Source organism: Bombus affinis, chromosome 9 (genome assembly GCF_024516045.1).
Source record: "Bombus affinis isolate iyBomAffi1 chromosome 9, iyBomAffi1.2, whole genome shotgun sequence".
NCBI lineage: Eukaryota > Metazoa > Arthropoda > Insecta > Hymenoptera > Apidae > Bombus > Bombus affinis.
The window spans coordinates 13,063,360-13,088,454 of NC_066352.1; the positions used below are offsets into that span (position 1 = coordinate 13,063,360).

At 36.5% G+C, this 25,095-nt stretch overlaps 5 protein-coding genes across 5 annotated transcripts; all 5 read left to right on the forward strand.

The window, feature by feature from the left end:
- Positions 1-7,499: 7,499 nt before the first annotated feature.
- On the forward strand, positions 7,500-10,987 carry LOC126920713 (general odorant-binding protein 56d-like). Its single transcript, XM_050731449.1, has 5 exons — positions 7,500-7,659; positions 8,194-8,269; positions 8,367-8,455; positions 8,546-8,657; positions 9,068-10,987. Exons 1-5 carry the CDS (start codon positions 7,594-7,596, stop codon positions 9,151-9,153), a joined length of 429 nt encoding a protein of 142 aa, XP_050587406.1. The 5' UTR covers positions 7,500-7,593; the 3' UTR covers positions 9,154-10,987.
- LOC126920708 (general odorant-binding protein 19a-like) lies at positions 10,838-12,973 on the forward strand. Its single transcript, XM_050731442.1, has 6 exons — positions 10,838-10,987; positions 11,085-11,166; positions 11,573-11,661; positions 11,791-11,902; positions 12,069-12,136; positions 12,583-12,973. Exons 1-6 carry the CDS (start codon positions 10,916-10,918, stop codon positions 12,598-12,600), a joined length of 441 nt encoding a protein of 146 aa, XP_050587399.1. The 5' UTR covers positions 10,838-10,915; the 3' UTR covers positions 12,601-12,973.
- A 1,863-nt stretch (positions 12,974-14,836) lies between these two features.
- Positions 14,837-17,141, forward strand: LOC126920717 (uncharacterized). The gene is made up of 5 exons (XM_050731454.1): positions 14,837-14,991; positions 15,703-15,793; positions 15,873-15,967; positions 16,752-16,869; positions 16,948-17,141. Exons 1-5 carry the CDS (start codon positions 14,950-14,952, stop codon positions 17,010-17,012), a joined length of 411 nt encoding a protein of 136 aa, XP_050587411.1. The 5' UTR covers positions 14,837-14,949; the 3' UTR covers positions 17,013-17,141.
- Positions 17,142-18,515: 1,374 nt separating this feature from the next.
- Positions 18,516-20,130, forward strand: LOC126920716 (uncharacterized). The gene is made up of 5 exons (XM_050731453.1): positions 18,516-18,655; positions 19,166-19,256; positions 19,334-19,425; positions 19,629-19,746; positions 19,808-20,130. The coding sequence occupies exons 1-5, from the start codon at positions 18,614-18,616 to the stop codon at positions 19,873-19,875; spliced, it is 411 nt and encodes a 136-aa protein (XP_050587410.1). The 5' UTR covers positions 18,516-18,613; the 3' UTR covers positions 19,876-20,130.
- Positions 20,131-20,950: 820 nt separating this feature from the next.
- On the forward strand, positions 20,951-23,294 carry LOC126920712 (uncharacterized). Its single transcript, XM_050731448.1, has 5 exons — positions 20,951-21,110; positions 22,272-22,374; positions 22,466-22,557; positions 22,641-22,758; positions 23,122-23,294. Exons 1-5 carry the CDS (start codon positions 21,069-21,071, stop codon positions 23,193-23,195), a joined length of 429 nt encoding a protein of 142 aa, XP_050587405.1. The 5' UTR covers positions 20,951-21,068; the 3' UTR covers positions 23,196-23,294.
- The last annotated feature ends 1,801 nt before the right edge of the window (positions 23,295-25,095 follow it).

A 25,095-nucleotide genomic window follows, 5' to 3' on the forward strand; every position in this document is an offset into this window, starting at 1 on the left:
TTGACAAAGTAATATTTTACCTACGACCAATCACTGTATTGCGTAATGCAGCATAATTTATATCGTCCTAAACTCTTAAACATTGTTTGTCGGTTTCTTCGTTCTATCTTCGTTATCGCTAAAGTGACGGAAAAGTCGTTAAAAAAATTGTAAATGAAGCATATCGTTTAAAATTCGTATTCCACGATACCTCGTAATCAAAATGTTCTCTTTTCTCAAACGATAAAACTTTAAAACATACAGAAAAGTTTAATTACGAGGGAAATACAGTTTAATAGAAAAATGTGCAAATTCTAACGATTAAAGAAACAAAATTTGAGATTGGCAACTATCGGAGAAAATTCCATTTAAACGTTTCAATTAACGTTCTATCGATCATGTTTGTCATATCGATCGATCTTCGCGTTATATTTCACGTAATAAAAAGTAACATTTCTTTGTTACTTTTTAGCCCCGTGTTAGAAGGATTTTTCGATTAAGAAATGATCCATCTAACAGGTTCGACCGTAATTTATCCTGTCAATAAATTCTACCTGCCTGAGCCTAACATCCCGGAAGACCAGCGTCTACGCTCTGTCATAAATTAGGTCCAACGAATGACTCCATTTGATCAGGAAAGGTAAAAGCCGGCTCGTGAACGCGTAATACGGTTACGCCTGTGCAGTCGACAGCAATTAAATCAAAAAACGATCCGCCGTCGCTAATTGCCGAGTGTCAGGCTTCATTACGGGTCACCTTTGTTCTCCCCATCCAGTGCAATCCCCTTTATTTGAATGAAGCGTAATCGATTGGTCGTAATATCGCGAGTACTCCGCGGCCTAACGCAATCAAAGTCCCTCCTCTGGCTATAATTTATATAAATCGACACGACTGTTAGGATAATTAGATATCAGGAAGGAATTGTCGCATCTGTGTAAACGTTTGTTTATAGCAATAGAGTTTATGTCAACGACAGACCGTGAATATCTATGCGAACTTATAATTGGATAAATCAGATTTATACAATCAGATTAGGTACAGATTGGATTTAGAAATAATAATCGTATCTTATAAACAATAATAGTTTCTAAATTAAATTCAGAGATATAGATTAGACAGGAATATAAAATGATAAAAAGCGATTGATGAAAATTATTGTTATTTCTGTATTCAGAGGTAGGATCATAATAGCTATTATTTTATTCTTTCGATAAATCTATCATACCGTTCTCAGCCGCAAAACCTTTATTCCACTTTCTTACCTGGACTATAAAAACAAAAGAACATCTTAAATCTATCAATTGTATCTAGAATTTCTAGTTACTATTTATTGTAACTAGCGCATCTGCATATGGATGGCCAGCACGAACTCACGTTGTCATTTGCAACAAAGATAATTCTGAATGAAAATCGTCGTGAACGCCATATATGTATTAGGTTGTCCGAAAAGTGTCTTTCTTTCGCAAACGTGGTTTTTACAACAGTGCACCTTCGTATAAATGTGAAAACTAAGCCTGCGAAATGTCGCGATGTTTATCTCAACAGAACAAAATGGATTGTACGTAATCGAATAAAATAATATAAAACAAAAAACGTTGCGCGTTTATTATTTCCTCGTGAAACGAAAGAAACTTTTCGGACAACCTAATATATGCCACGTATTCACGTTCCATCGTGTTTCCAAGATATTTGCCGTGCGTTTGGACTCGTTTCGATGGAAGCAGAGCGTTATGCAATTTGTTAACACGCAGATAGGCCGTATAATTTCTAAGCGTGAAACTTGCCGAGTCATGCGATGTTAGGTTGGGGTTAGACCTGCTTCGAGATTCGAAGTGCAGTTTGTTTAATAGGAAAATATACGATTGTTGGTCAAAAAATCGGTCGAAGAGGGAAGCGTGGCTTCACGGCGAAGATTATTTCGAGAGCAACGATTTCTGTTTGTTTATCGTCAAATGGACGTGGCTCGCTCCGAAACTCACAGGAAGCGGATACGATTAGCTCTGTTCGCGTGTGTGTCAGCGCTCGAGAAAATAGACAGCGATACCGCGAGTCCAACCCATTTTCTTTTCTAGCTGGTTTCCTACTTTTCTGTTAGAAATATTTTAACATAGCAGAAACTCATTATCAGTTATCGACGCTTATGTCGATTTTTCGCAATATAGATTTTGTTTATCGATTCGAAGCAAATACGTGGATCGTTCGATTATTTGGCGAAGAGGACAAATTTGCATGAGAGGAAGCAAGAAATAAGAAATTTCGCAGGACTAGGTACGTGGCACGACGATGAGAAATTGCAAACTACCTTGTTAGAACGCGTGCGATAAATTTGTTTATTGTAAAGTTTGGGCTAAGAATAACGACAATTGTAGTTATAAATTGGCATATTTGTAAAAATCCCTAAAATTAAAGATACGAACGTCGTGGAACTGGAACTAAGACTAAGAATAAGTGCACTTAGAAACCGATTTATAATATTTGTAACATTTACGCCAGGTATACTACTAAAATATGAGATAAAAATAAAAGCATATGGAGTTAGAGAAATAGTAAACGATCTTTCGAGATTAATGATATCGTCATGTTATACAATATCTCGCATGGACTATACCGCAGACATAATACGATGGTTCAGGGGAATTGCTGATCCTCGAAAATGGTCGAAGATCGTTTCGAGAATCCTAAATCTCCGTTAGTAACCAGAGAAAACGCTGATCCTGAAAATTTCTTGATGGTCGTTCCAACAACCCTAAATCTTTGTTAGTGGTCTAGAAAACTGCTGAACTTTACAATCTGCTGGTGACCCCTACCAGAATTTTAAGCGATATCACTTACATCTTTCAATAAATTGACACCATTGTTTATCAACTGTAAGAAATTCATGTTACAAATAAAAAGAACACCCAAATTTATTTCACATCTCGATTGGCTTTCTATATCGCGCACTTCCTTCGACGAATGAACCTTGCGATCTCTGAGGAGCAATTAGTTTTATTTCGTACGTATCGTGTAAATAACTTCTTGCTCATAATCAATTTTTCCTTGCAAAAATTTCAATTTCCTGCAACATCCTATCTATAGTCTCGACAAGTTAGGAAAAAATAATATTTTTCCTACTCAAACTGAAACGGAGAATCCACACTGTTCGGAGTGAAAATAGAGCTTGGAACTGGAACGATCGCACGAACCGGTAACACGACTTATTCTTTCCATCGGTTTAACATCGCAACAAGAATCGGTAGATTAAACGTTGTGCCCGCGATAGAGGGGAAACGAGTTTGTGAGTCACATCGTGTGCCGGAAGTGTGGCGATATCTCCGGGGCCCGACCTTTTTCGCCCCTTCTCCCTTCTATCGGTGAACATCGCGTCGAGGTCATCGAAAACGTCTTCGCGAACCATAATCTCGATTACAAATCGAAACCATATGAAAAGTGGCTATGAAAAGTATCGGTACTCCGCTATTGTACTCGTTATACCGTGTATGTACTGATTAATCAGGTACAGATATATCCGTATCATTTAATACTCTCGTATGACTACAAAAATTGTAATACCGTTAAGACGAAGCATAGAACTTAATCCGAAGAAACTCTTCGTTGAAAAATAAGGCTATGTGCCAATATCTTTTGTAACCACCGTGTGTATCAATTCGTATATCAGGTCAGGCATACATCCGCTTTTATCGTTACGGATCACGCTATCGTATAAAATCGATATATCTTTTTCAAGGAAAGAAAAATTACCTAGCGTTGCAACCCCAACAAAGATGAACAACCCCTCATCCCATTTCCGCTGCGAGACTGTCAAAGGTCGTGATTGCGAATAACCAGGCAAAAGACGCGAGAAGCGAGTTTCGAGAGGCCACTCTGATCACGAAGAACGAAGGCCGAATGTATCTTTTTCTTTTTTCTCTTTATTCCCTTCGAAGGGTCTTCTACGTCGAACAGAGGGAGGTTGGACTAAAAGCACGAACCACAATTTGCTTGGAATTTTGCGGCAGAAAGTAAGTTGCCCGAATCAGAGCCGACTGAAAGCTAATACAGGCAAGCTCGGGGTCCCCGGTACTGTGAAGTTTAATTGAAAGGTAATTAGCATGACAAAGGGCAGCCTTTAATCGCGACGGGGCACGCGATTAATTTATTACGCAGTCGCGAGTCTCTCGGCTGGTGATGGTCGCGTTTCGAAAACGTATCGACACAGTTCGTTTATCGCGTGCTCGTTCCTTTTTCTTCGGCCACGCGTTTATACACCTCTCAATTTGGCGGCGATGTTGATGCAACAATGTGACGCACTGTCGCCAGGAGTACGGCCTGGGCATTTTATGCGAATACCTTTCAAATGAAAGCGATATCTTTTTAAGAGCGAGATTCGCACCTCCCAGACGGAGAGAGCTTCTCGTTTTTTATGTTTACAAATTCTTTGAAATGTTTTTCATTATATAAAGAGGTTAAATGTTAACCTTTTTCACAATCCGAGATTTACGAGACTCACATTACATACGTAGGTTCTCCAACTGTTTAATATTTCCAATTTTAAATATCGGCATCTTTTATTATCGATATTGCCTATCGATTTATTTATCGGCTTTCTAAACTTTCAAATTACATCTCGCGTTTCGTCGTCTACGTTCTACGTAATACAGGATCCTAAATTATTAAATAAACGCAGGCCAAAGCGAACCAACTTACCAGACGATATCGAACCTTTTCAGCCAACTGTATACATCGTGGCAAGCTGAACGCGTTATTATAATTCTGGACGAAGCAGCGACCTATCGACAAGACGTTCGTTACGCAATTCGCCGTGAAACGCGGTTATTACCGTTAATTAAAGGCGCTTAATTAGGGCGGCGTCGCAGAGGTCACGTTATTCCCATGACTCGTACGACGTGATTCTCTAACACGCCCTTCCCTTTCCGTAATTCGTAACATCGCTGCCCCGTTTCTTACTCACCGTTGCGTCCATCTTCTTTCCGCTCTTCGCTTCCGCGTTCTTATTTCCCCGTTGTTTATATTACGGAAGAAGCTAGTTTTGTCGCACGCGATCGTCGTTAACGCCCGCAAACAATCAGACACCGTTTTCTTTTACTGTTCAACCCTCTCTAGCGAACCGACTGGACTTGGCGAGATTGCTATTCCTTAGGAAGCAATTTTGGCCTCGTGGAGCCAACAGATTCTCACGATGCTCGTTTCACATTGTTCGTTTTCGCGTTTCGATTGTTCGATTATTATCGCGAACAACACTTTTGCGATGGATATTTTACGGTCTGATTATCTCGTTCTTGTGAAAATCCTTAATACATACCTGCACCCCTGTTCATAAGTATCAGCAGATTTGCTTTATAAAAATTTATTTAATTTATGGAAAATTCAAAGATGCAAAAATATACACACAACGCAGATGAGATATAAAAATATATAAAGGTATAATATTTAACGAACGAAAGAAATTCGTGTCAACGTGCTATCTGTATAGTTACGTTTCTAAAAATATCAATCTGCATCGGCATCCACAATTTAATTGTTAGGTAATCAATTATTATGTAAAGTTGTCCACGTATGTGCATATAGGTAACATATTGACATTCTTCACGCTCTAAAATCGAACGTGTCCATGAATAGCGGAGAAAGTCCGCGTTATGATATCGCGGATCGTTGTTCGGAAACGAGCACGCGGTGTCCAGATGTGGGTGAAGGAAGGCCGGTATTGCGTGATCGGATTCCATCGGTTCGATTCGATGTCACCGTCTGACGAAATTTTGTTGTTACACGTGTACAAGTATTTTTAGTTTACGAGGCAAGATGCGGATATGATATCGTGGAATTAGGTCCATCCCACGGAGAAGCTTCTTATTCTCTTCTCTTCATATTTTCATCAAATTAGAAACATAAACGTCCCACACTGTCGCGTTTCTCTTAAATTTAAATTTTTCTTTTTCTTAAGTTTCTCTTAATTTGATAATAAACGTACCATTCGTTTGCAAGGGAAAAACGTGAAACCGAAATAATTTATTTTACTTTCTAAACGTTGCAATCGTTGCTTTACTTTCCGTAATTTGCTAATGATATTAAATGAATTGACAAGCGCAAGATACACGATGCTGTTGCACACGCAGAAATATTTTTTTATGTCGAATATAAATCTACGAAATTTCCACGAAAGCTTTTAAATTGATCGTATCAACCACTCGGATAATTCTAGCGCGAAAATCCTTAAAATCCCTGAAATTCATTTGTTACTCAAATTCAAAATCAATTCGCATCTCATCGATGGTAACATACACATTTCCAATGAATTTCATCGCACTCGATCTACGAACTTTTATTAAAGAGGAGCCGGAATATCCTGGCAAAAGCCATCGTCTCTTCAAAAGCCAAGCTTGCTGTAGTCGCTTGCGCCAAAAGAGAAAAGAAAAACGAAGGGATGAACATCGAAAAGGACATGAAGAGGAATTCCTCTCGAGATTCGTTGAAGTATACGACGATCAGGTGGAAACGAATCGCCGAGGAGATCGTGTCGAGAGGGTGGAAAAAAATGTAATTATCGAACCGGCGAAGAGTAGCCCCACGAACTAATGGCCGCGGGGATGGCGGCGCTTTCTGGCCAGATGCTCCTGTTTTAAGGGTGTCTCTCGAGATACAAGGGTTCGACATTAACGCCGAGTCTTCGGTCGGCGAAGGGAGCTGCAGACAAAGCGAACGACCGGCCAAAACTTGCTTCGTACAAGTTGGAGCGTGCAAACCGCACCGAGCGGGTGTGGGGCTCGAGACGGTGCAGTGGCTGGCATGATCGAGCCTGTGACTGTTACCGCAAACTATAATGGAATAATTTGTCGATAGTTTTGCAATGGAAGCTCGCTAAACAGTTTTTTAATTACGATTGTCGAAATATGTCGAATTATTGAACAAACACGAGGATGTGATCGTAAGTATCAGGTTGTCCCAAAAGTTTCTTTCTTTTTATACGGATTTAGTGGGTGCACGACGTGTTTTGTGTTATATTATTTTATTGAATTATGTATGATCTATTTTGTAGTAATATAACAAAAGTGGGTCATATACAATTCAATAAAATAATATAAAAGGAAAAATGCCTCGTAAAACGAAAGAAACATTTCGGACAACCTAATGTTTAAAATAATATCTGCTCGTTCTGCGAAGAAATTATTTAGCTTCTACTCTTTCTCGAAAGATAAACGATATTTTCCACGATAATCTTACATTTTTAAGTAGGAAATTACAGTGAAAAAGGAAATCGTATCGAATCATTGCGGAAAGAACAAGACGGTACAAGATTATTTCGTTCGAGGGAGTTGAAACTCGTCGAGACGATAATTCAGTGGTTGAAAACGCTCTTTAACTCGCGTTACATAAAGTCAGCGAGTTTATCATCAAGTCGAAAAAGACCATGTTTTTCTATCGTAATTTCCTAGCCAATGTCAAATTATCAAATTATCTTATATCGAAGAAACGTCATCGCATATGACTTACGAAACGTTCGAGCAGAAAGGTTTATAAGAGAAAGACCAGGCGAATAAGCCTTCAGTCGCTTGGTCCTGAAAAAAGACCGCTCTTTAATATTCGTTTTCATTTCCTTTTCTATTTAAAAATTCGAATATGCATGTGAAACTTTTACTTGTCGCGATGTTGTTCGCGTTCGTGGCGTGGAAACCAGCAGAAAGTGTACGTTTCTTTTAATTTTAACGAAAGGATACATTTGGTCGAGTATTAGTGAAAATATTAATTTTTCAGCCATCCAGGAATTTTATTCGCTGGAACAATGGCAATTAGATAGATAAAAGTGATAAATAGTTTTCGAGAAATATTTCTCGAATATTCTGCGAAATATTTTACCATACGATATTCGACATACTTTTCCGCCATTTAGAAATTCAAAATTTAAATACCAAAGTATTAAAATATTAACAGATTTAAATATTTGAAATTTTGAAAATTAAAATATTCCGGTAACCCGATCATCCAAAGATTTAGACGTGTGAAAATTTAATAAAATTTAATGGTAACAAATTCATCGTCAGAATGACCAATAGTTCTTGGAACACGTGGTTCATTGTCGCTATTCGGGAGCTTGGCATAATGTAGCATAGTGCGTTGTTAGAAATAAAACCAGGAAATCCTCAACACGTGCCATTATGTATTAAAAGTTAAAGGGAAAGAAAACTGACAACAGAATCTAAATTATTCCATGTACTTTAGGCCACTGCCGAACAAATGGACAAAATGGCAAGGAGTCTGCGCAGGTCTTGCTTGCAAAAGATCGATATATCAGAAGGTAAGTAGAGAAGACGAATAAAACAGAATTCGATCAAATCGAAGAAAATTAGAACGTTGACAAAGTTTCTTCTGTATTTCTGCCGGAATTTATTTAGATAAGGTGGAGGGCATGCGAAGAGGCGAATTTCCAGATGATCCAAATCTTAAGTGCTATACGAATTGCATTATGAAATTAATTCGAACCGTAAATACAAAATGAAATAATATCTTCGATATTAAGATTGTCCGCTGGAAGATCGATTAATCGACATTTTTCATCCGTTTGTTCGTCTAGTTTAAAAATGGCAATATCGATTTTGCTATGGTGATCAAACAAGTAGAACTTTCGATGGCACCGGAAGAAGCGGCCGTAATGAAGGAAGCCATACTGAAGTGTAGTCATATGGGTAAGGCAAATTACTAAATACTCGAACACCTGCTCGTTCAAAACAAGCAAATAGATTTTTAATATTTCAAGAAGAACTTTAGCAGACATTTAATCATAAATATCAACAACGATTCTTTCATAATTCTTCGAAATTTAGAAAATTTGTCAACAATAAAAAAGTACGATTGGGGCCGAAATGATCTATAATTGAATAAAAGTTGGTTGCTTATAAAGAAATTCGCAAAACCGTCGACAACTTCGAATCACCGTATTCGTATAAAGATATTGTAGAAAAATTCCAATAATTTATTCCTTTTTGAATCGAGATTCGATCGCTTTAGAAACTTTTCAGACGCACCACACTTTTTTTTCTTTTTTATATGCAAGAAGTTAAAGCTTCCACCTAAACTTTGTTCCATTTATACGCAGAATACACCGGTGATGAATGCCAGAAATCATATACGTTCGTAAAATGCACCTACGACACGAATCCGGAAAGGTTTTTCTTTCCTTAACAAACGACATTCACGACAAACTGCACCATCTTTCGAAGAGGCTCCGTGCAAATTTATCAAACTGCAAACTGCAAACGATCGCGAGATCGATAGAAGGAGCGAGCCATCGATAACGTGTACGAATAGTTTACTTATTTTGAGCTGTAATCTTTTAAAATTTAGTATGACGTTATATAATATGATCGTAAATTTTAAGAAATATCTTAGGTTGACATTAATTTTGCAATCAAAATAACGTTAGCGATTTACATTACTGTGTTATTATACTTTCTTATATCGTTAGATTATAGAGAATGAAATGTCCCATTTTTAACGATTCATATTTCCGCTGAATCCTAAGAAAAGGATACGTTTATATATCCTTTTCATGTGTACGTAAATGTTAAACATGTCTAAACGAGAAAATCAACTGTCTGAAAGATAATGATATTTGTCGAAGGCGATAAAATTCGATATTTTATACGTTACGGTCTAATATCGTATTGTATCAAAGATTCGCAATAAAATAGCGTGCAAGTATAACGTAGCAAACATTAATCTCCAGATTTCAAGTCCGAATAAGATTTCAATAAATTATGCGAGACGGTTTCTATCCAAGAAGTTCGTTCTCCTCTCGGGAATCGTTTTAGCGCCAGAGTTTTTTAAGAATCTATGTCGATCGACGCGATCGCGCTGTTCTTTCTTTTCGTTTATGCAGGTGGTACGACTATTTGAAATAAAAAAAAGTGATTAAGTAAAGTAAAAAAGTAAAGTAATAAAGTAAAGAAACATCACGACACAGTTCACCACAGTATTCAAACAGCGCGATCGTGCTGCGTGGCGCTAGAACGATTAAACAGCATCGTAGTGACTCATCGTTACTAATAAGACGCGATTATATTCGTGAAATTTAAAACTAATCTGAGATCGATAATATATAACAATCACAGATACTAATATACGTGAATTTCGTTAATAAATGAACACCTTACCGACCGCTAGCGATTCAACCGCGAGCCTGGCGCCGGCTCTGTTTCGGTTTAGACTCTCTGATACCATTCTTTTCATTCATCACGAACGGTGAGCTTTTCAAATTGGTATAAAACCGTGGGAGCTTACAAAGCAACGCAACTGACGCAACCGAACAAGGTACCTTAGTATTAGATAATAAATTACTGCTCAAGTAATGAGAAAGATTGTGAGAGAGATTGACGACAAAATCAATTAATGGCTATCGATCGGTGAGCGTTGGCGACAAAAATTGATTAATCGGCTATCAGTCGGTAAAGTGTTAATCGGGCAAGAGAGTCCTCGTACAAAACTGGAAAAGAAAAATTAGAAGCAAGGAACAGAAAATCAAAGAAAAAAAGAAGTAACTCGCTAAAAGAGGTACTCTCGGGACATGATCCAGCATCGTCAATGATAATACGACGCATAATAATTTCATATTTGCGACGTAATCCATTACGTGGCGGAAACACTCCTCCCTTTCCGACGTAGTCTGAATTTCCGAAGATGCTACGCGGAAAGTGCAGGTTGCACATTAATTATTAGTCGGCAGGGTAATTACGGGTCAAGCTTCGTGCAACACCCACAAAATGCAAAAATTGTTCCTTCTCCTACTGCGACGATCAACGCGGACTATAAAAGGGAGTGTACGATCGTATCGCGAATCCACGTGCGCTATTTCTTCGTGGTTTGAACCATCGAGAAGCTAGCGAAGTTGGTTCGAAACATCAACGAGGAAGAGGAAGAAGAATAAATTTGGAACAAGTCAAACAGGATGAAGGGGGTCGGCGTTTGCCTGCTGGTCTCGTTGATGCTTGTCTTGTTGGCGATCAAAGATACAGAGAGCGTGAGTTTGATCGATCGATTCTTCCTATTCGAAGCTATAATTCGCCTGAATGTGTATATTATACACACGGACTTTGGACTTTCTTTTACGCGTACAGAAAAAGATGAACCTCGATGAACTGAAGAAGTCCATCAAGAACTTGAGGAAGCCTTGCAGCAAGAAGAACGACACCCCTAAAGGTATTTTTCGATGCTACTTTTTTCAATTTGCAAGGATGGCTGTGGTATTTGATCGAACTTTTTTGAACGAGGAAGAGGTAGTCTTCGTGATTTGTCGAAGTGATAACCACACATGGTTATGCAGACGTTTAATGATGATTCGATGGGAAATGTAATCGAAATTAATGCATCACTCTTCGATTTGACAGTTTTGATAGTTCTTTCTTATTTTTAACTTTTACTTTAACTTTATCGTTGAACGTTAAATGCTATCTATCTACCATGGACGAAAATTCGTCCCATGCGGATTTTGTTTCAATTCTGTTCGTCCTGATGATTAATTTCGAAAATAAACAAAATGTAGGTGCAATTTCTTGGTAACAGCTTTCAAGAAAGAATAATAAACTCTTTGGTGATTTACGTACAGAGCTTCTAGACGGCCAACATAACGGTGAATTCCCAAAAGACGAGAGGTTGATGTGCTATATGAAATGCGTCCTGACACAAACTAAAGCTGTAAGTGAAATTTCTCAATTTCCTTTCTTTTTACTCAATGGTCAGAAAGTTAGTCACCGCTTCACGACAATGAACGTTATATCTTTTAAATTAACAAGATGGAGAAAATACGTTTGCTTTCTTCGTTAGATGAAGGGCGACGAAATCATGTGGGATTTCTTCGTGAAGAATGCCCGTGTTATGATCCTCGACGAATATTTCCCACGCATTACACATTTAGTTGAAACGTGTAAAAACTCAGGCAAGTACCTTCGTTGATAATCAACGACATAAGCGATCGATTCAATAACACAGTTTTAAACAAATACTTAAAGCAATAATTTCTTCAGCCTATTAGTAATAACACAGTAATAATAAGAAATTATTTATATCTTTTTGCGTTCGTTATTTGTAATTTTCATTTGCAGTGACGGCTACGGAAGGGTGCGAAGCTGCATGGCAATTTAGCACATGCACCTATGCAACAGATTCGGAGGTGATTTTTAATTACGATTACGCCGGAAACAATTATTTGGGTGCAGTAATTCATCTTAGATCGATCTCTCGAAAAAGAGCTTGGAACGTTACCAATTTTACGTAATAATTGGAATTTTGCGCAAAATCCCTTTAACATTTTTGGATTATGGGCAAGAGATACGAAAGTAAAGCGAAATACGATCTCTTCGAAAGATTGCCATCGCTACCTTTCAAAATTTCGTTATTTTATCTTATTGTTAAACGATGTGAATGACAATGTACGGACAAACGTGATTCAAGTTGCAGTAGCATTTTCGAAGCTGCTTTCAGAATCTTTGAAACAATTTCATAAATTACTCGCAGCTAGAAATTCCAAATATTTCACATTTTCCTAATCACGTCGGTCATTAAAAAACTTGCCAGTTATCGATACGTAATTTTAAATATCTGCAAAATCTGTTACAGCTTTATATAATACCGTGAACAACTCGTTAATGGCGGACTCACAAGATCATCGAAGAACCAAGAGAAATTTCCAATCGCAAACATCTCGACATCGTCATCCCCGTTATCGTCGTCGTAGTAGTCGAAAAGTAGCAGTGTGTAGACATACCCGAAAAAAACCACAATGCAGAAGGGTTTAAACTATCCAAGTCTTATTCTATAATCGATCATCGATCAATGATATCATGGGTCCGGGAGCGTACTGATAATATACGTCAGCTATTTGTCTAGAAAAATTAACTTTCGAAGTTGACTGAATTCTTGAACGATACGATTCGATAACTTGAGAAAATGTTATTGTATGTAAAATAATATTTCATTCTTATATTATAAAAGCGTTGTTTCCTCTGTCTTTGATATTACGTTAATTATTGATAAAAATATTCCCCGAAATGAATATTTTCCGAAAAAATATAGCTATGTTCGATGAAATAATAAAAACGAGATGACAATAATCAAGCGAACAAATTTACTCGTAGAATGATAAATATATCACGAAATAACTGTATTATTACCCCATATTCCTCATATTTCTTCCAACTCTTCGTTTCTAACTAATCTGCCTAAAAGAAACTCTCCGTTTCCACCTCGCAATCTTCAAAATCCATCACGGGACACCAATACGATTTTACATAACGTTTCTGAACAATTGTCCACGACTTTAGATTATACAAACCTGCTTCTACCAACCGTGTAATTAAGACAATCATATCGCAATTAAAAGATTCTCTTGCGATTACATACACTATTACACAGAACAGAAAGATTATTATCAGTTATTCGATATCAAACTACCTGTGCGCAATGCTTAACTTACGATAGGATGAAATATCGGACCTATTTCACAACTTTATGACGGTGCACTGGCAAGATTTATCTTGTACGCCCGTAGCTACACAGTCTCATTCGAGCAGATAAATTTATAGTTGGTTGCTCGAATCGATGAAATATTTTGATCGTTCTAAGATGGGGCCGATTTCCGCGGTTTAAACTTCCTTCTGTTACGACGATAATAACGCTCGGATTAATTCAAGATCGTCCGTCATCCGCCTTTGATCGAAGGAAAAACCCAATCCGGTTCTTCTAATAGTTTGTCGAACTGGTTCGGAATCTTCCTGTCGATGTTTCAGCTCGAAAGGTCTTAATTCTTGCGAATAAGTTCCGTTGCTGTTAAAAGTTGGACTAACTGATGTAAAACGACGATCCTTATCTGTGACATATCGTGCATCCTTATCGATGCACTCGTTCTGAAAAAAATGGCTTTCTTCGTTGCGTAGAAATTTGCCAGGCTTTAACTTTTCTTACGCGTTAACACCTTACGTTACGAAGAACATAGGCTACTAACTAAAAATTGCGAGTAATTTTTTCAAGTGCGTGTATCGAATCTGCTACTAATTTCGTTGTTAATTTCATATCCGTGTTACATAGACTTTTAGAAAAGAGTTTCAAGCCGATAGAAACGTAATTGTTCTCCTGAATTTCTGGATTCTGTGGAACGCGTAATAACTGCAAACTTTTGAAACACAAAGTGTATGGTCATTTTTATCAATTTTCTAATAACAACGAATGTTAACAGTTTCGTTCTCAAATAAAATCAATTTACATTGAAAAATACACTGGAAAACGACTATACACTGATTGCAAACCTTTGGTCGATACTGTACAACGAAAATACTCTCAGCTTTGAGGATACCACGTAGCAAGGGTTAACACGTACCTGTTACGACGATTCTATTTTAAAAGGCCACCTGTAATCATTCGAGATTTCACACGGGCGTTTGCGATAATTATAGGCAATAATTAGAATAGAATCGAACAGAGTAATTAGCCGGCCAATTAATTCCGTCCGTTTGAATCGTGAACGTCGATTATCGTTCACAAAAAGTGTCTAAAAAGAGAAACCATTCCCATGACGGTTCATCGCGTGCCAATGGCACAAGGGTGATCGGCGAAGATATCGAAGAATAAATCACGCCTAACGATCGTTATTTATCGATCATGGAACGTGGCTCGTTAGAAGAAAACCGAATTTTAATTATACGAACGACGATCATCTTCCCTGGTTCTGACGAAGTCTATTATTTTTTTTATTCTTCGTCCGAAGCAATCGAGGGCCGGTAGATTTTAATCAAGACACGTTACATAAACGCCAACATGAATTGAGCAATTATTTCTCTTCCTGTTATTCCATAATGGAATCTTAACACCTCGGAAGATGTTGGACACATATTTCCACAGTTCTGCTATAAATATGATGTTCAAGTGTCGACAGGCGTCAGTCAAGTGTTTTGCTTTCTGTGGAATTTTTATCCGAAACTTACTTACAACATGAGAGTTAGCTTGGCTATCTGCTGCCTCTTCTTCGTCGCGGTGAGTGAGATTCCATATTAATTTAGTATCTGTCCTGGTTGCTATGGGATCGTTAGAGGATAGAATTTATTTTAGCTACGGTTACCTATAAAACCGAAGTGGAGTGTATTTTTGTCCACAGTGAAAGCATTAACATTTATAGAAACATTTTAACAACACGCAGAAATTTCATTGATATTGCAGTGGAACAGGACTATCGTAATTATAATACCAACATTTGCAACGAATCTAAAAATGCATATGAACATACTTATCGCAAGCATAAATTTTATAGAAATCATCAAAGCATTTCAAATAATCGATTGGTCGCTATGTATTAATAAACAACAAGAATCAAGTATAGTGAATTATTTGTCGCCTTTTTTTTTAGCAACATCAGCGTATCCTCTGCTATAACTGAAGCTTCTTATAATTTGCAAATTAAATGAAAAAATGTGCAAACAAGATCACTGCCAAATAATTCCCATTTCTGAGAATCGCCTGTATATGTTTCAAGAAACTATTTATATTTAACTATAAAAAAGTATTATAACTAGTTATATATTAATTTTTGTATTCGGTGTATTTGTGGATTTACTTTAATCCTGTAATCCTCCGACATAATCACGATAGCTGTGTATAATAATTGAAAAATGTAACGTAAAACGGTGTAATGAAAAGGAAGAAGATGTAAAAAATTAAATTTTAATAAACATCAAATGTTTATTTCAGGGAGCCATATGTGACGATAAGGCAGAAGAATTCATAAAAGCTTTCAAAAAGGATATAATACCTTGTCTGGAAGAAGTTGAGATTCCGGAAGGTAACGCATTGCAATAATCATTCAAATTTTGTCGATGGTTTCATAACACATTCGTTAAAACGATCTATCCGTATTTTAGATCAAATTGCGAAGTTTATCGATAATGACTTGGAAGGTGAGGAAAGGATCAAATGGGGATGCGTGAAAGCCTGTGTTATGAAACGCATAAACATTGTAAGACATTCTTCTTATTTTTTAACATCTTTTCCTTTATCTCACTTCCCCTTTATTAGATCGGTTCGTAAGTTTGTACTTCAATTTCCTTGGAATTATTTAATTTAACTTTACCCTCAATTTCTCACCAATGTTTGATAGTTCCTGAATTCTTTGCTCGAAAGGTTTCATCGTCTCTAACGCAAAGTAATTTTTCAATCATTAGTTATGCTAGAAAATTTCACATAACTTTTCAACAATGTACCAACTAGTACGATATTACATACACGCGATTATCGAATATAATATTACAAATCTTAAATGTCGTCATATGCCAAACAATTATTAGCATTTAACTCTTATAGAAAGTTAAAAGAACGTATTTTTTTCCTATCTGATCCGAGAAAACCTCGTTTCTAGAAAACCAGAAACGCGGGAAATCTTCAGGATAAAGGGACGATGTTTCTTCTAAATTTTTCGTTCTCGATTCTTCCTCCATCTTTTATTCTGAGTTCTTATTACATTGTCAAAGGATTAGAATAACTTAGAGAGTGTAAAAAGGACGATAGATCATCGAAATAAGGTCTATAGTTAAACAGTGACTGAACGACTTTCTATTCAAAGCCCTAAAATTCCATTGTTGATTAATTTATAACGCGAAACCTGACGTTAACGTGTTCGTACAGTACCTCACATCTACTCGGTCGTTTTTTCCGAACAATCAAACTTCTCAAATATATATTTACAATTTTTCTATGTTCAACGATCTTCTACTACGTTCTCTGATATAAAAATGGCTGTTTAGATGTCGGACGGTCAGATCCAAATGGACAGCATAAAAGAAATTATGGATAAGAGATTTGACAAAGACTCAGACTCAACTACGGAAGACATGGATCAGATAAAGAAATGCGTGGAGGAAGGTAAGCAAAGATTAAACTGGATAGGAAAGAACGTACTGAATATATAGATTCTTAATAATTCATTAAAAATCCTTGCAGTTGCGGGGAAAACCGACGAGTGCGAAATCGCTTTCGAGTTTTCACGTTGCATGACGCCGGCTTGATTCAAAGGAATTTCTACTTCTTGATTTCTTAAGTAGCAGAGAGGCATTGGAATTGTCACATAGGAAATAATACAAGATATGATGCAACTGTAAAGACGCGAATATAAAAGCAATTAGATGAAAATTGAACACTTCAATAATTATTTTTAATTATCCCTCATTTTTCTTTTCATCTTGACAAATCATCATTTGTTTTTCGTTTCGTAAATTCAATATAATGTGAACTTTATAATAAAATTGATTAATATGCGTTTTTACAATGTAGTAGATATATATCGTGAAATTTAAATAGAGTTTATTACTAAAATTTATTAAACACGAAGAAACTATTATTCCCGCGATATTTATTAATATTTGACGTATTAATTACAAAAGATTCAAACATCTACGTCACATCTAATCATCTAATCTTCTCATCCACGTAAACATCTGTACACGAATAACGTCGAATATATTGCACTTAGAAAAACTCGCTTTTTTAAATAAAATAAATGACTATTTCACCGATATAAAGAAAGAAAGCGAAAGATGACTGTTGTCACGTTCTATTTAGTTGCCCCGTTCGGTGGCTTTAACTGACGTTTAATGCAACTGGCAATAAGTTCCACTTTCGGCTAACTTGCCATGTGCGGGAATATTGGCACGAGAGAAGATTAAAGTTGTTCGAAAGTAAATTAACAATATGTAATGATTTATTCAAATCTTACTCTTATTTCGATATTGACGATTGACTGACAGACTGACGGATATAAAATTCTTCGGTTGACAAAATGATGACTCTTCGGTTGACAAAGTGATAACTAACTCTTCGATAAACAAAATGATAACTAACTCTTCGACAGACAATGGTAATTATTCGATAGACGAACGGCAATTATTATTATGACTTCTCTGAGTCGCTACATTTATTTATATCTGTCGGAGATGAAAAACCATCGGGGTCTCTCTTTTGAAAATGTTTGGGAAGATCCCCAACGTTTATTCAAACTGCCGACTTTGTTTACAGTTTAAACTGTCTTAATATCGTTATAAAAACATAGTTCGATAAATTTATCGCAAGATATAGCTTTTAGCGGCTTTAACTGACTGTCGCTTCAAATACTGTAAACACGGTTTCAAACAAACGTTTTAAATTACCCTGATTTCAAAGAAATTACCAATTTTACATTCTACACTATACCCAACAAAGATTCACATCGACAAAGACCTTCGCGGCGTCATTTAATTTTAGTAAAGTATTTTGATATTTTTTTAAGTTTTATCGAGTGTTTGAATCATATAAGTGTTTTGAATCCGTTTCGAATCGTGGCTGATAAAAAGAACGTCGAACAAGACGATACGTAACTAAAGGAAGTAATTATTATTCCAGTTTTTTGACTAATAATTATATAACCAACAGTTATACGAGACGTAGGTGATCGGAAATGATCCATCAATACGATATACTTTAATAGGTTTTTTTTGGCCATGCATCGTATGTAACAGACTTTTTTTTATCAGCACATTTGCAATATAAATATCGCCGCAATTCGCCAAGAAAGTTTAGTAGTGAAAATATATTCTTAACGTGTATTTCTTGTTTGTCAAAAATCAACCTCAAAATGAAGAGTCTTCTGGTTGGCATCTGTCTTTTGTTAACTATAGTAAGTAAAATGTTGATTATTATTGAGTTTGGAATTTCCATCTACTTGAAATTTGAAGCGTCTCAATTTGAAATCTCATTCCTTTTCTTTTCTTTGATTTGAAGAATTCCGCTATGGATTTTTATTTTTCTTTTTTTTCCTTTTATATTAATTCAGACTAGCTCGACTTCCAATTACATTTCGTTCCCTTTCTTTCATTTCCAACCTTATAAAGATAGAAACGTTGGGCATCAAGCACGAAATAAGACGCCGAAATTAACGTACATATTAAAAATAAAATCGAGAAGAATCTCCGGTAATTCAATGCGTCATAGAATATACAGTGTGTAATGGACTTCTGTGCTGTCTCTGCTGCGATAACTCTTTTTGCATCTCGATAAAACAATATATAAATTATTTCACGTTTTTACGCGTTATTTCTCCTCAATAGGCAGAGTATACAAATTTTCGTATAGGCTACGAATTGTTTATTCGCTGAGTATTATTAATCAATATTTATTAATTATTCAGACAGTTATCCAAGCAGATTTCATCGACACTTACATAGAGCTTTCGAAGGTTCCTACTCTAAAGTGTATGAAAACAGTTGGCTACACTGAAAGTTAGTATGGTGATTATTTTCTCCAACAGAGAGATATAATTTATTAAATTGATACGCGAAATATTATAATATTTCAGCGGACCCAAAGGCAGTATTTGAACAGGAGGTAAAACTGGGAGTGGACAAAGCTACGTGTTTAAGATCGTGCATATTAAAATCTATGAACATGGTGAGCTCATTTAAAAAAGGCTTTAAATATTTATTAACATCCGGTAAATTCAATTCGCCTAATAATTTGTTATACTTGATCATCTTTCGATCAACCGATAAGATATTACAATGGAACAAAAATTTCATAGACTATGTTTTTTAATTTAACCGAAAATTAAATTACGAAATAGTTGCATAACACAGAACATCTTTGTATTTAAGTTGAAAGACTCCAAGATAAATTTAGACATGATAAACGAGTTCATCAAGATCGTGCACAACGAAGAACCTGAGAAGATTGAACCTATGAAAAAAAATGCAGTTGAATGCCTTGATAAAGGTAAATTACTTGTACCTATTTATTTAAAACTAGATTCTTTACTAACACAGTTTCGTTTTAGTCAAAGATATGTCGGACGATTGCAAGATGGCTTACGCTTTCATTCAATGCTATGTGGACAAGTATTAAAAGGATCTTTTAAAAGGGAATTGCAGTAAATGTCTGCTTTATACTTCTAATATAACCGAATCTCTTGCGTTACCATTTCTTGTAATTATATTACGAAGCTATTATAGAAGAGAAATTGTATGTTATAAAATACACCGTAGTTCGATAACAATCGATGATCACGATCTCGATCAGCTATATTTTAATCTTACAAATTGCACGACAATGTCTCGTTTCTCTTTCGCTAAGATAATAAATTGATATAAGACACTTTAATCTTTCTAATCAGTCAACATTACCGTCTAACGTCAAAAATTTCTGAATAGAATTCCACTTGTTTCTCGCCAGCATAATCAATCGATACGATTGTTAAATGCCAATATAATCAGTCGTTATGATTATTTAATCTCCTCGGTGTATCTTTAAGAACCTTGTCGTCGTGATTTTTCCTCTACCTCCTCGATGATCCTATCTTACACAATTTGTCCAACCAATCTTTATTATAATCATTCGACCTCACACCAGTTCGCAAAAAGACCTAATCATCATCTTCCTTACTCTTGCAAACATCATCCGTGGAACCTTTAATCATACTCTTCTCAACGAATCTCTTTTTCGTCCTATTCACAGTTTCATGCTCTTTCCTCCTCCCTCAACATCCTGCGATCAAACAGATCCTTCGTCGTCAAAGACTACTCGCTATACTTAACCAGCTCGTTTCTCCTTGGTCGTACGATTCTCAGAACGCGAATAAGAGGAGGAAGAAACAAACAAATCAGCGAATACTCGACTGCACTGTCATTTCTAGTCTCCTAGTCGAGATTACAGTACTACGGTACAGGACGATGCGATCATTATTACAGGATGGCTGGTTCGATCCTGTAATTTACGTTGAACAAGCGCTTCTTCCAAGATCACCGAACGCACGGCAAACGATCACTTTCCTGTGACAAATTTGACGCGTGCCAATGATGATTAGACGTATTTCGACCGTACTTGAACCAATCTTACGTAAATCGAGGTAGAACCAGGGGCAATTATCTCGTTTCCTGCTGTACGCTGTCAGACCTTAACACCAGCTATTGTCTCTGTTTGTTCTCGATATAAATATCGTCCCACGGGATTCGCTACTGCACACTGTGATACCAATAGGAAAGCACGCGAAACCAATCGATCTTCGTTCAGGAATTAAGTTTTGATACGTCGATTGAAAGATGAAGACCCTTGTGACTTTTACTTGCCTGTTGGCCGCCGTGGTAAGTGCTTGTCGATTTTTTAGAAATTAACCAGGTAACTGCGATAAGAAGGAGGTTCGTTTTTCAGTAATTCGAGTAAATCGATATAAATCAGTTATAGATCGATTAAAGACAAATCAGTTTTTGAAAAGTGTCATAAATCAACCGATGTTAACAGTAGTAGCAGAATGCTGCATCTTTTAATCTAAAACCTGTATACCTTTCTTTCTCTTCTCATAAATACAATTTAAATATTGGAACTGTCTTCCTTACTGTTGCACGACTTTTTAATTTTCTCGTTCGATTTTTTTTTTCTTTTTTTTGTTTCTAAGACTAGTTTTTCTAAAACTAAAGGATGTTTCATCCTCGAATATTATAACGAACGCCTCAGTTTATAAATACTATAATAAATTAACAAGTTTAACTGTGATGGATAAAGCATCCAGTTAAGAATGGTTTGCAAGTTTGTATTTCATCCGCAGTGTCGGCCAGTTCTTCTTCAGTTTCGATCGTGATCTTCGAAATTAGCGATCAGAGTATTCATTTTTGCCATTTGCCAAAAAGAGTGTAGAGTAAATAAAGGAATGAATTTTTGGTGTTTATGGTGATAATTCCATTAACAAACGTATTATTGCAAGATGGATTAGAAAGTTTAACGATGAAGATTACTCGATGATCACGAAGATGAAGTTCACCAGAGACTTGGAAGATGAAAGACGAAGTGGCAGGCCGATAACAAATAGCGGTGAAATAGCAAACTTGATTGAACGAAATCCAAGACATTCGACAACGGAGATTGCCAACATATTGCACGTTTCACGCCAATCAGTTGCATTGCGTTAAAAAAGAAACTTGGTGCGATGAATAGATGCGACGTATTATTTAAAAATCTAAGGAATCGCGACAGAGCTTTTTGCATAACATATTACTATCGATACTACTTTTTCTATCATCTGCATTCCTATATTTTTCAATATGTCAGTTTTCATAAATTCGCAGTCTAATATTGGCATATTCTTTAATCCTTAAGGGCTATCATGGATGAAATTTCACCACGTGCGAACTCTTTTTAATTTTCTCTTTAATATCGTCGTCTTCTAATAATACATATCATTATAATGTTATTTATAATCACACGGCGAACAATAATTTTTTAGCTTTTATCGATAATCTTTTTTGCAGACGATTGTGCGCGGTATGGATCAAGACGCCGTAATCGGAAAATACATGGAGTACTTGATGCCGGATATCAAACCGTGCGCCGACGAGCTTAACATCGCAGAAGGTAAAATCCCTTAAAACATCTTTTAATTCGACGAAATATATTCGAAAAAATATTAGATAAAAGAATGTGTGTTATGATTATCACGTTTCAGACACTGCAACGAACATCCAGCAACCGAAAGCTGACGCTGACATCAGGAAAATGGGTTGCCTGAAAGTCTGTGTGATGAAACGAATGAACGTGGTACGTGTATTGTTAACCAAACAATCGGTTAACTTCGATCAATTGGTTTTAATCATTTTTTTTCTTCTATCTTTTTTATCTAGTTGAAAGGTACCGATTTCAATATGGAGCCGGTGTACAAAATGATAGAAATCGTTCACGCTGGCAACGACGAAGATATTAAACTTGTGAAGAACATCGCAAATGAATGCAGTGCTGGCAGTAAGTATCGATGTTTAGTTTTGATCGACGCTCGACAGTTTTATAATCTTCGAATTTTTCTAATTACCTCGCAAAGAAATCGAAAAATTAATACCAATCTCTCGAAATTATCTTTCTACCGATACGATTAATATTTTGTTTCTCGGGTCTGAGCATCGTGAACAAACAAATTAGCGACCCTGAGCAGCTATCCTTGATGTTTAAAAATATAATTTTAAAGTATCAAACAGACGTTATATCCAAAAGGACAACGCGAACAGAGCTTCTTAAATGCTTCTTAAATTCTTAAATTGTTATTATCGATAATGTTCGTACACATTTGCTCTCCATATTTGTTAACTCGAACTACTTGCTTTGTTATAGCCAAAGGAGAAACAGACGAGTGCAACATCGGTAACAAATACGTAGACTGTTACATTGAGAAGCTGTTCAACTAATAAGACAGTCGACCAAATATCATTCGTCGAAGGCTATGAAGTTGTAATCGTTCGAATTACCACGTGTAGTACGTTTAATAAAATGATGTAAGAGATACAGCTCGTGGTGCATCCTTCTCTAACTTCATAAATATTAATCGAACCATCGGTGTCACGTGTCAATTCTTTTTATCGTTAGTGATGCAGCCGAATAATAAACGAGCCTTCCGTAATAAAAATCGTCTCGCCGATTAAATCTTCTCTACGTAGCCGCTCTTCTAGCTTACAAATTTATTCAATTTAAGAAATTTCAAAATATTTTACCACGCGTACGATGTGCACATCGAACTTCCCTGTGATAAGCATTCGACTCTACTTTCGCGAACCAGTGCACGCGTCATCGATAATTTCTTCGTTTAACCGATAGTTGGCGATATTTCGCGATTCATGATCGATCTATCGGTCGATGATCGCGAGGCACGAACATCCGATATTCGAACAAGAAATTTACATTTCTGACTTAATATTCCACCTGGGTCCGGAGCCGAATCCGCGATTCCATCGAAAACGTATCCGACGTCTGTAATCGGTCGTAAAGCCGACCATTTGCAAAAGTGTCTCCGTGTCGTGTCTTCGCTGTCGCGTAAGGTCGTCGTAACTTTATTCCATCCTGTATGCCAGCCAACTTCGACCATTACGGGCTACATTATACCGCCTCACAACGTGAGTCGCTTACGCTAACGCGATCGTTGCTCGTCGTTCACTACACAGCATGCTGTGAGTCAAGCATGGACAACCTCGTGGATTATGAAGAACGACAGCGAGAAAAGAATGATATGCTTTTGATATTTAATACGTTTACTTTCCTAAAGATACAATGAAATATTCTTTAAATTCCCAGATTACGCTTCATGGGATGATAGGGAACTAATGTTACGAATCTATTTCATCCTTTTGTTGTATCTGTCTCTTGAGAAAGGAAGCTACAGCGATTAGGAAAGATCAGATTGGAAGCTACGAATTAAAAATCCATTAAATCAATGTGAAATATGTAGAAATGAAATATTGTGAAAATATAATAATTAGACTGTATAGCACGATTCCTAAAATATTTTAATATAGTAACAAACACAAACCAAAATACGTAATAGAAAATGACTATTAACATCGAGATATTCGAGTTACAGAAAAATAAGATGGAAAATAATAAATAACGGACTCACGGACTCAGTTTGTACGTAATTAAAAAATTCAGAAATTCTGTATTCGTGTGTCTACACCTTTTTAATCTCTTTTATGTAGTAAAAGATCGCGAAAGGAGAAAGAAAGGAAGAAGAGAAAAAACAAATAAAACCTCTCGTTGCTTTCAAGATGAAAAATTTCCATACACGATCACAATGCATCAGTTTTCACCGTGAAATATCCCGAAAGCATACATTCACGCGATCGTATGTATACCGGGTGGTCGTAAAACATTGACCTGTTCCACGTTGAAATGCACACAGCGTCCGTGTCTCGAGTGCAGGTTAATTATTCATAACGCGTTAACTCCGCAGTGTTTATTCATAAGCCAACCGCCGCCACCGCCGTGGTGTTTGCGTGAGTAACGATGCCCCGAATCGGCTTCGTTTAATCTCATTCTTATTAATGAAACACCATGGATCGCTCTTGGAAAAGCCGAGCAACCACGACTCCAGGAAAGACGAAAGTTCACCGAATATTTTAAGTGCAAGATATCTTTTTCATTAAAATCTGGGGTAACGATAATTATCAGTGAAATTAAAATAGTAACAGTGCGAGAGTTAGTATCTTACAATTAGTTTAAACGATCTTGGTCCACTTTCCAAGCTCTTTCTTTGAGAATTACGCGACGATTAATCGGAGATAAAATAAAATTTTAATAGTATTAGAATCTTTCCTT

Excerpts from the sequence above, each read along its gene's own strand:
- LOC126920713 (XM_050731449.1), top strand. The coding sequence starts at position 7,594 with ATGCATGTGAAACTTTTACTTGTCGCGATGTTGTTCGCGTTCGTGGCG. Across the intron at positions 8,270-8,366 it reads AAAGATCGATATATCAGAAG|ATAAGGTGGAGGGCATGCGA; the intron begins GTAAGTAGAGAA and ends GAATTTATTTAG. Across the intron at positions 8,658-9,067 it reads ACTGAAGTGTAGTCATATGG|AATACACCGGTGATGAATGC; the intron begins GTAAGGCAAATT and ends ATTTATACGCAG.
- LOC126920708 (XM_050731442.1), top strand. The coding sequence starts at position 10,916 with ATGAAGGGGGTCGGCGTTTGCCTGCTGGTCTCGTTGATGCTTGTCTTG. Across the intron at positions 10,988-11,084 it reads CGATCAAAGATACAGAGAGC|AAAAAGATGAACCTCGATGA; the intron begins GTGAGTTTGATC and ends TTACGCGTACAG. Across the intron at positions 11,662-11,790 it reads TCCTGACACAAACTAAAGCT|ATGAAGGGCGACGAAATCAT; the intron begins GTAAGTGAAATT and ends TTTCTTCGTTAG.
- LOC126920717 (XM_050731454.1), top strand. The coding sequence starts at position 14,950 with ATGAGAGTTAGCTTGGCTATCTGCTGCCTCTTCTTCGTCGCG. Across the intron at positions 14,992-15,702 it reads GCTGCCTCTTCTTCGTCGCG|GGAGCCATATGTGACGATAA; the intron begins GTGAGTGAGATT and ends TGTTTATTTCAG. Across the intron at positions 15,968-16,751 it reads TTATGAAACGCATAAACATT|ATGTCGGACGGTCAGATCCA; the intron begins GTAAGACATTCT and ends ATGGCTGTTTAG.
- LOC126920716 (XM_050731453.1), top strand. The coding sequence starts at position 18,614 with ATGAAGAGTCTTCTGGTTGGCATCTGTCTTTTGTTAACTATA. Across the intron at positions 19,257-19,333 it reads AACAGTTGGCTACACTGAAA|CGGACCCAAAGGCAGTATTT; the intron begins GTTAGTATGGTG and ends ATAATATTTCAG. Across the intron at positions 19,426-19,628 it reads TATTAAAATCTATGAACATG|TTGAAAGACTCCAAGATAAA; the intron begins GTGAGCTCATTT and ends TTTGTATTTAAG.
- LOC126920712 (XM_050731448.1), top strand. The coding sequence starts at position 21,069 with ATGAAGACCCTTGTGACTTTTACTTGCCTGTTGGCCGCCGTG. Across the intron at positions 22,375-22,465 it reads CGAGCTTAACATCGCAGAAG|ACACTGCAACGAACATCCAG; the intron begins GTAAAATCCCTT and ends ATCACGTTTCAG. Across the intron at positions 22,759-23,121 it reads AAATGAATGCAGTGCTGGCA|CCAAAGGAGAAACAGACGAG; the intron begins GTAAGTATCGAT and ends GCTTTGTTATAG.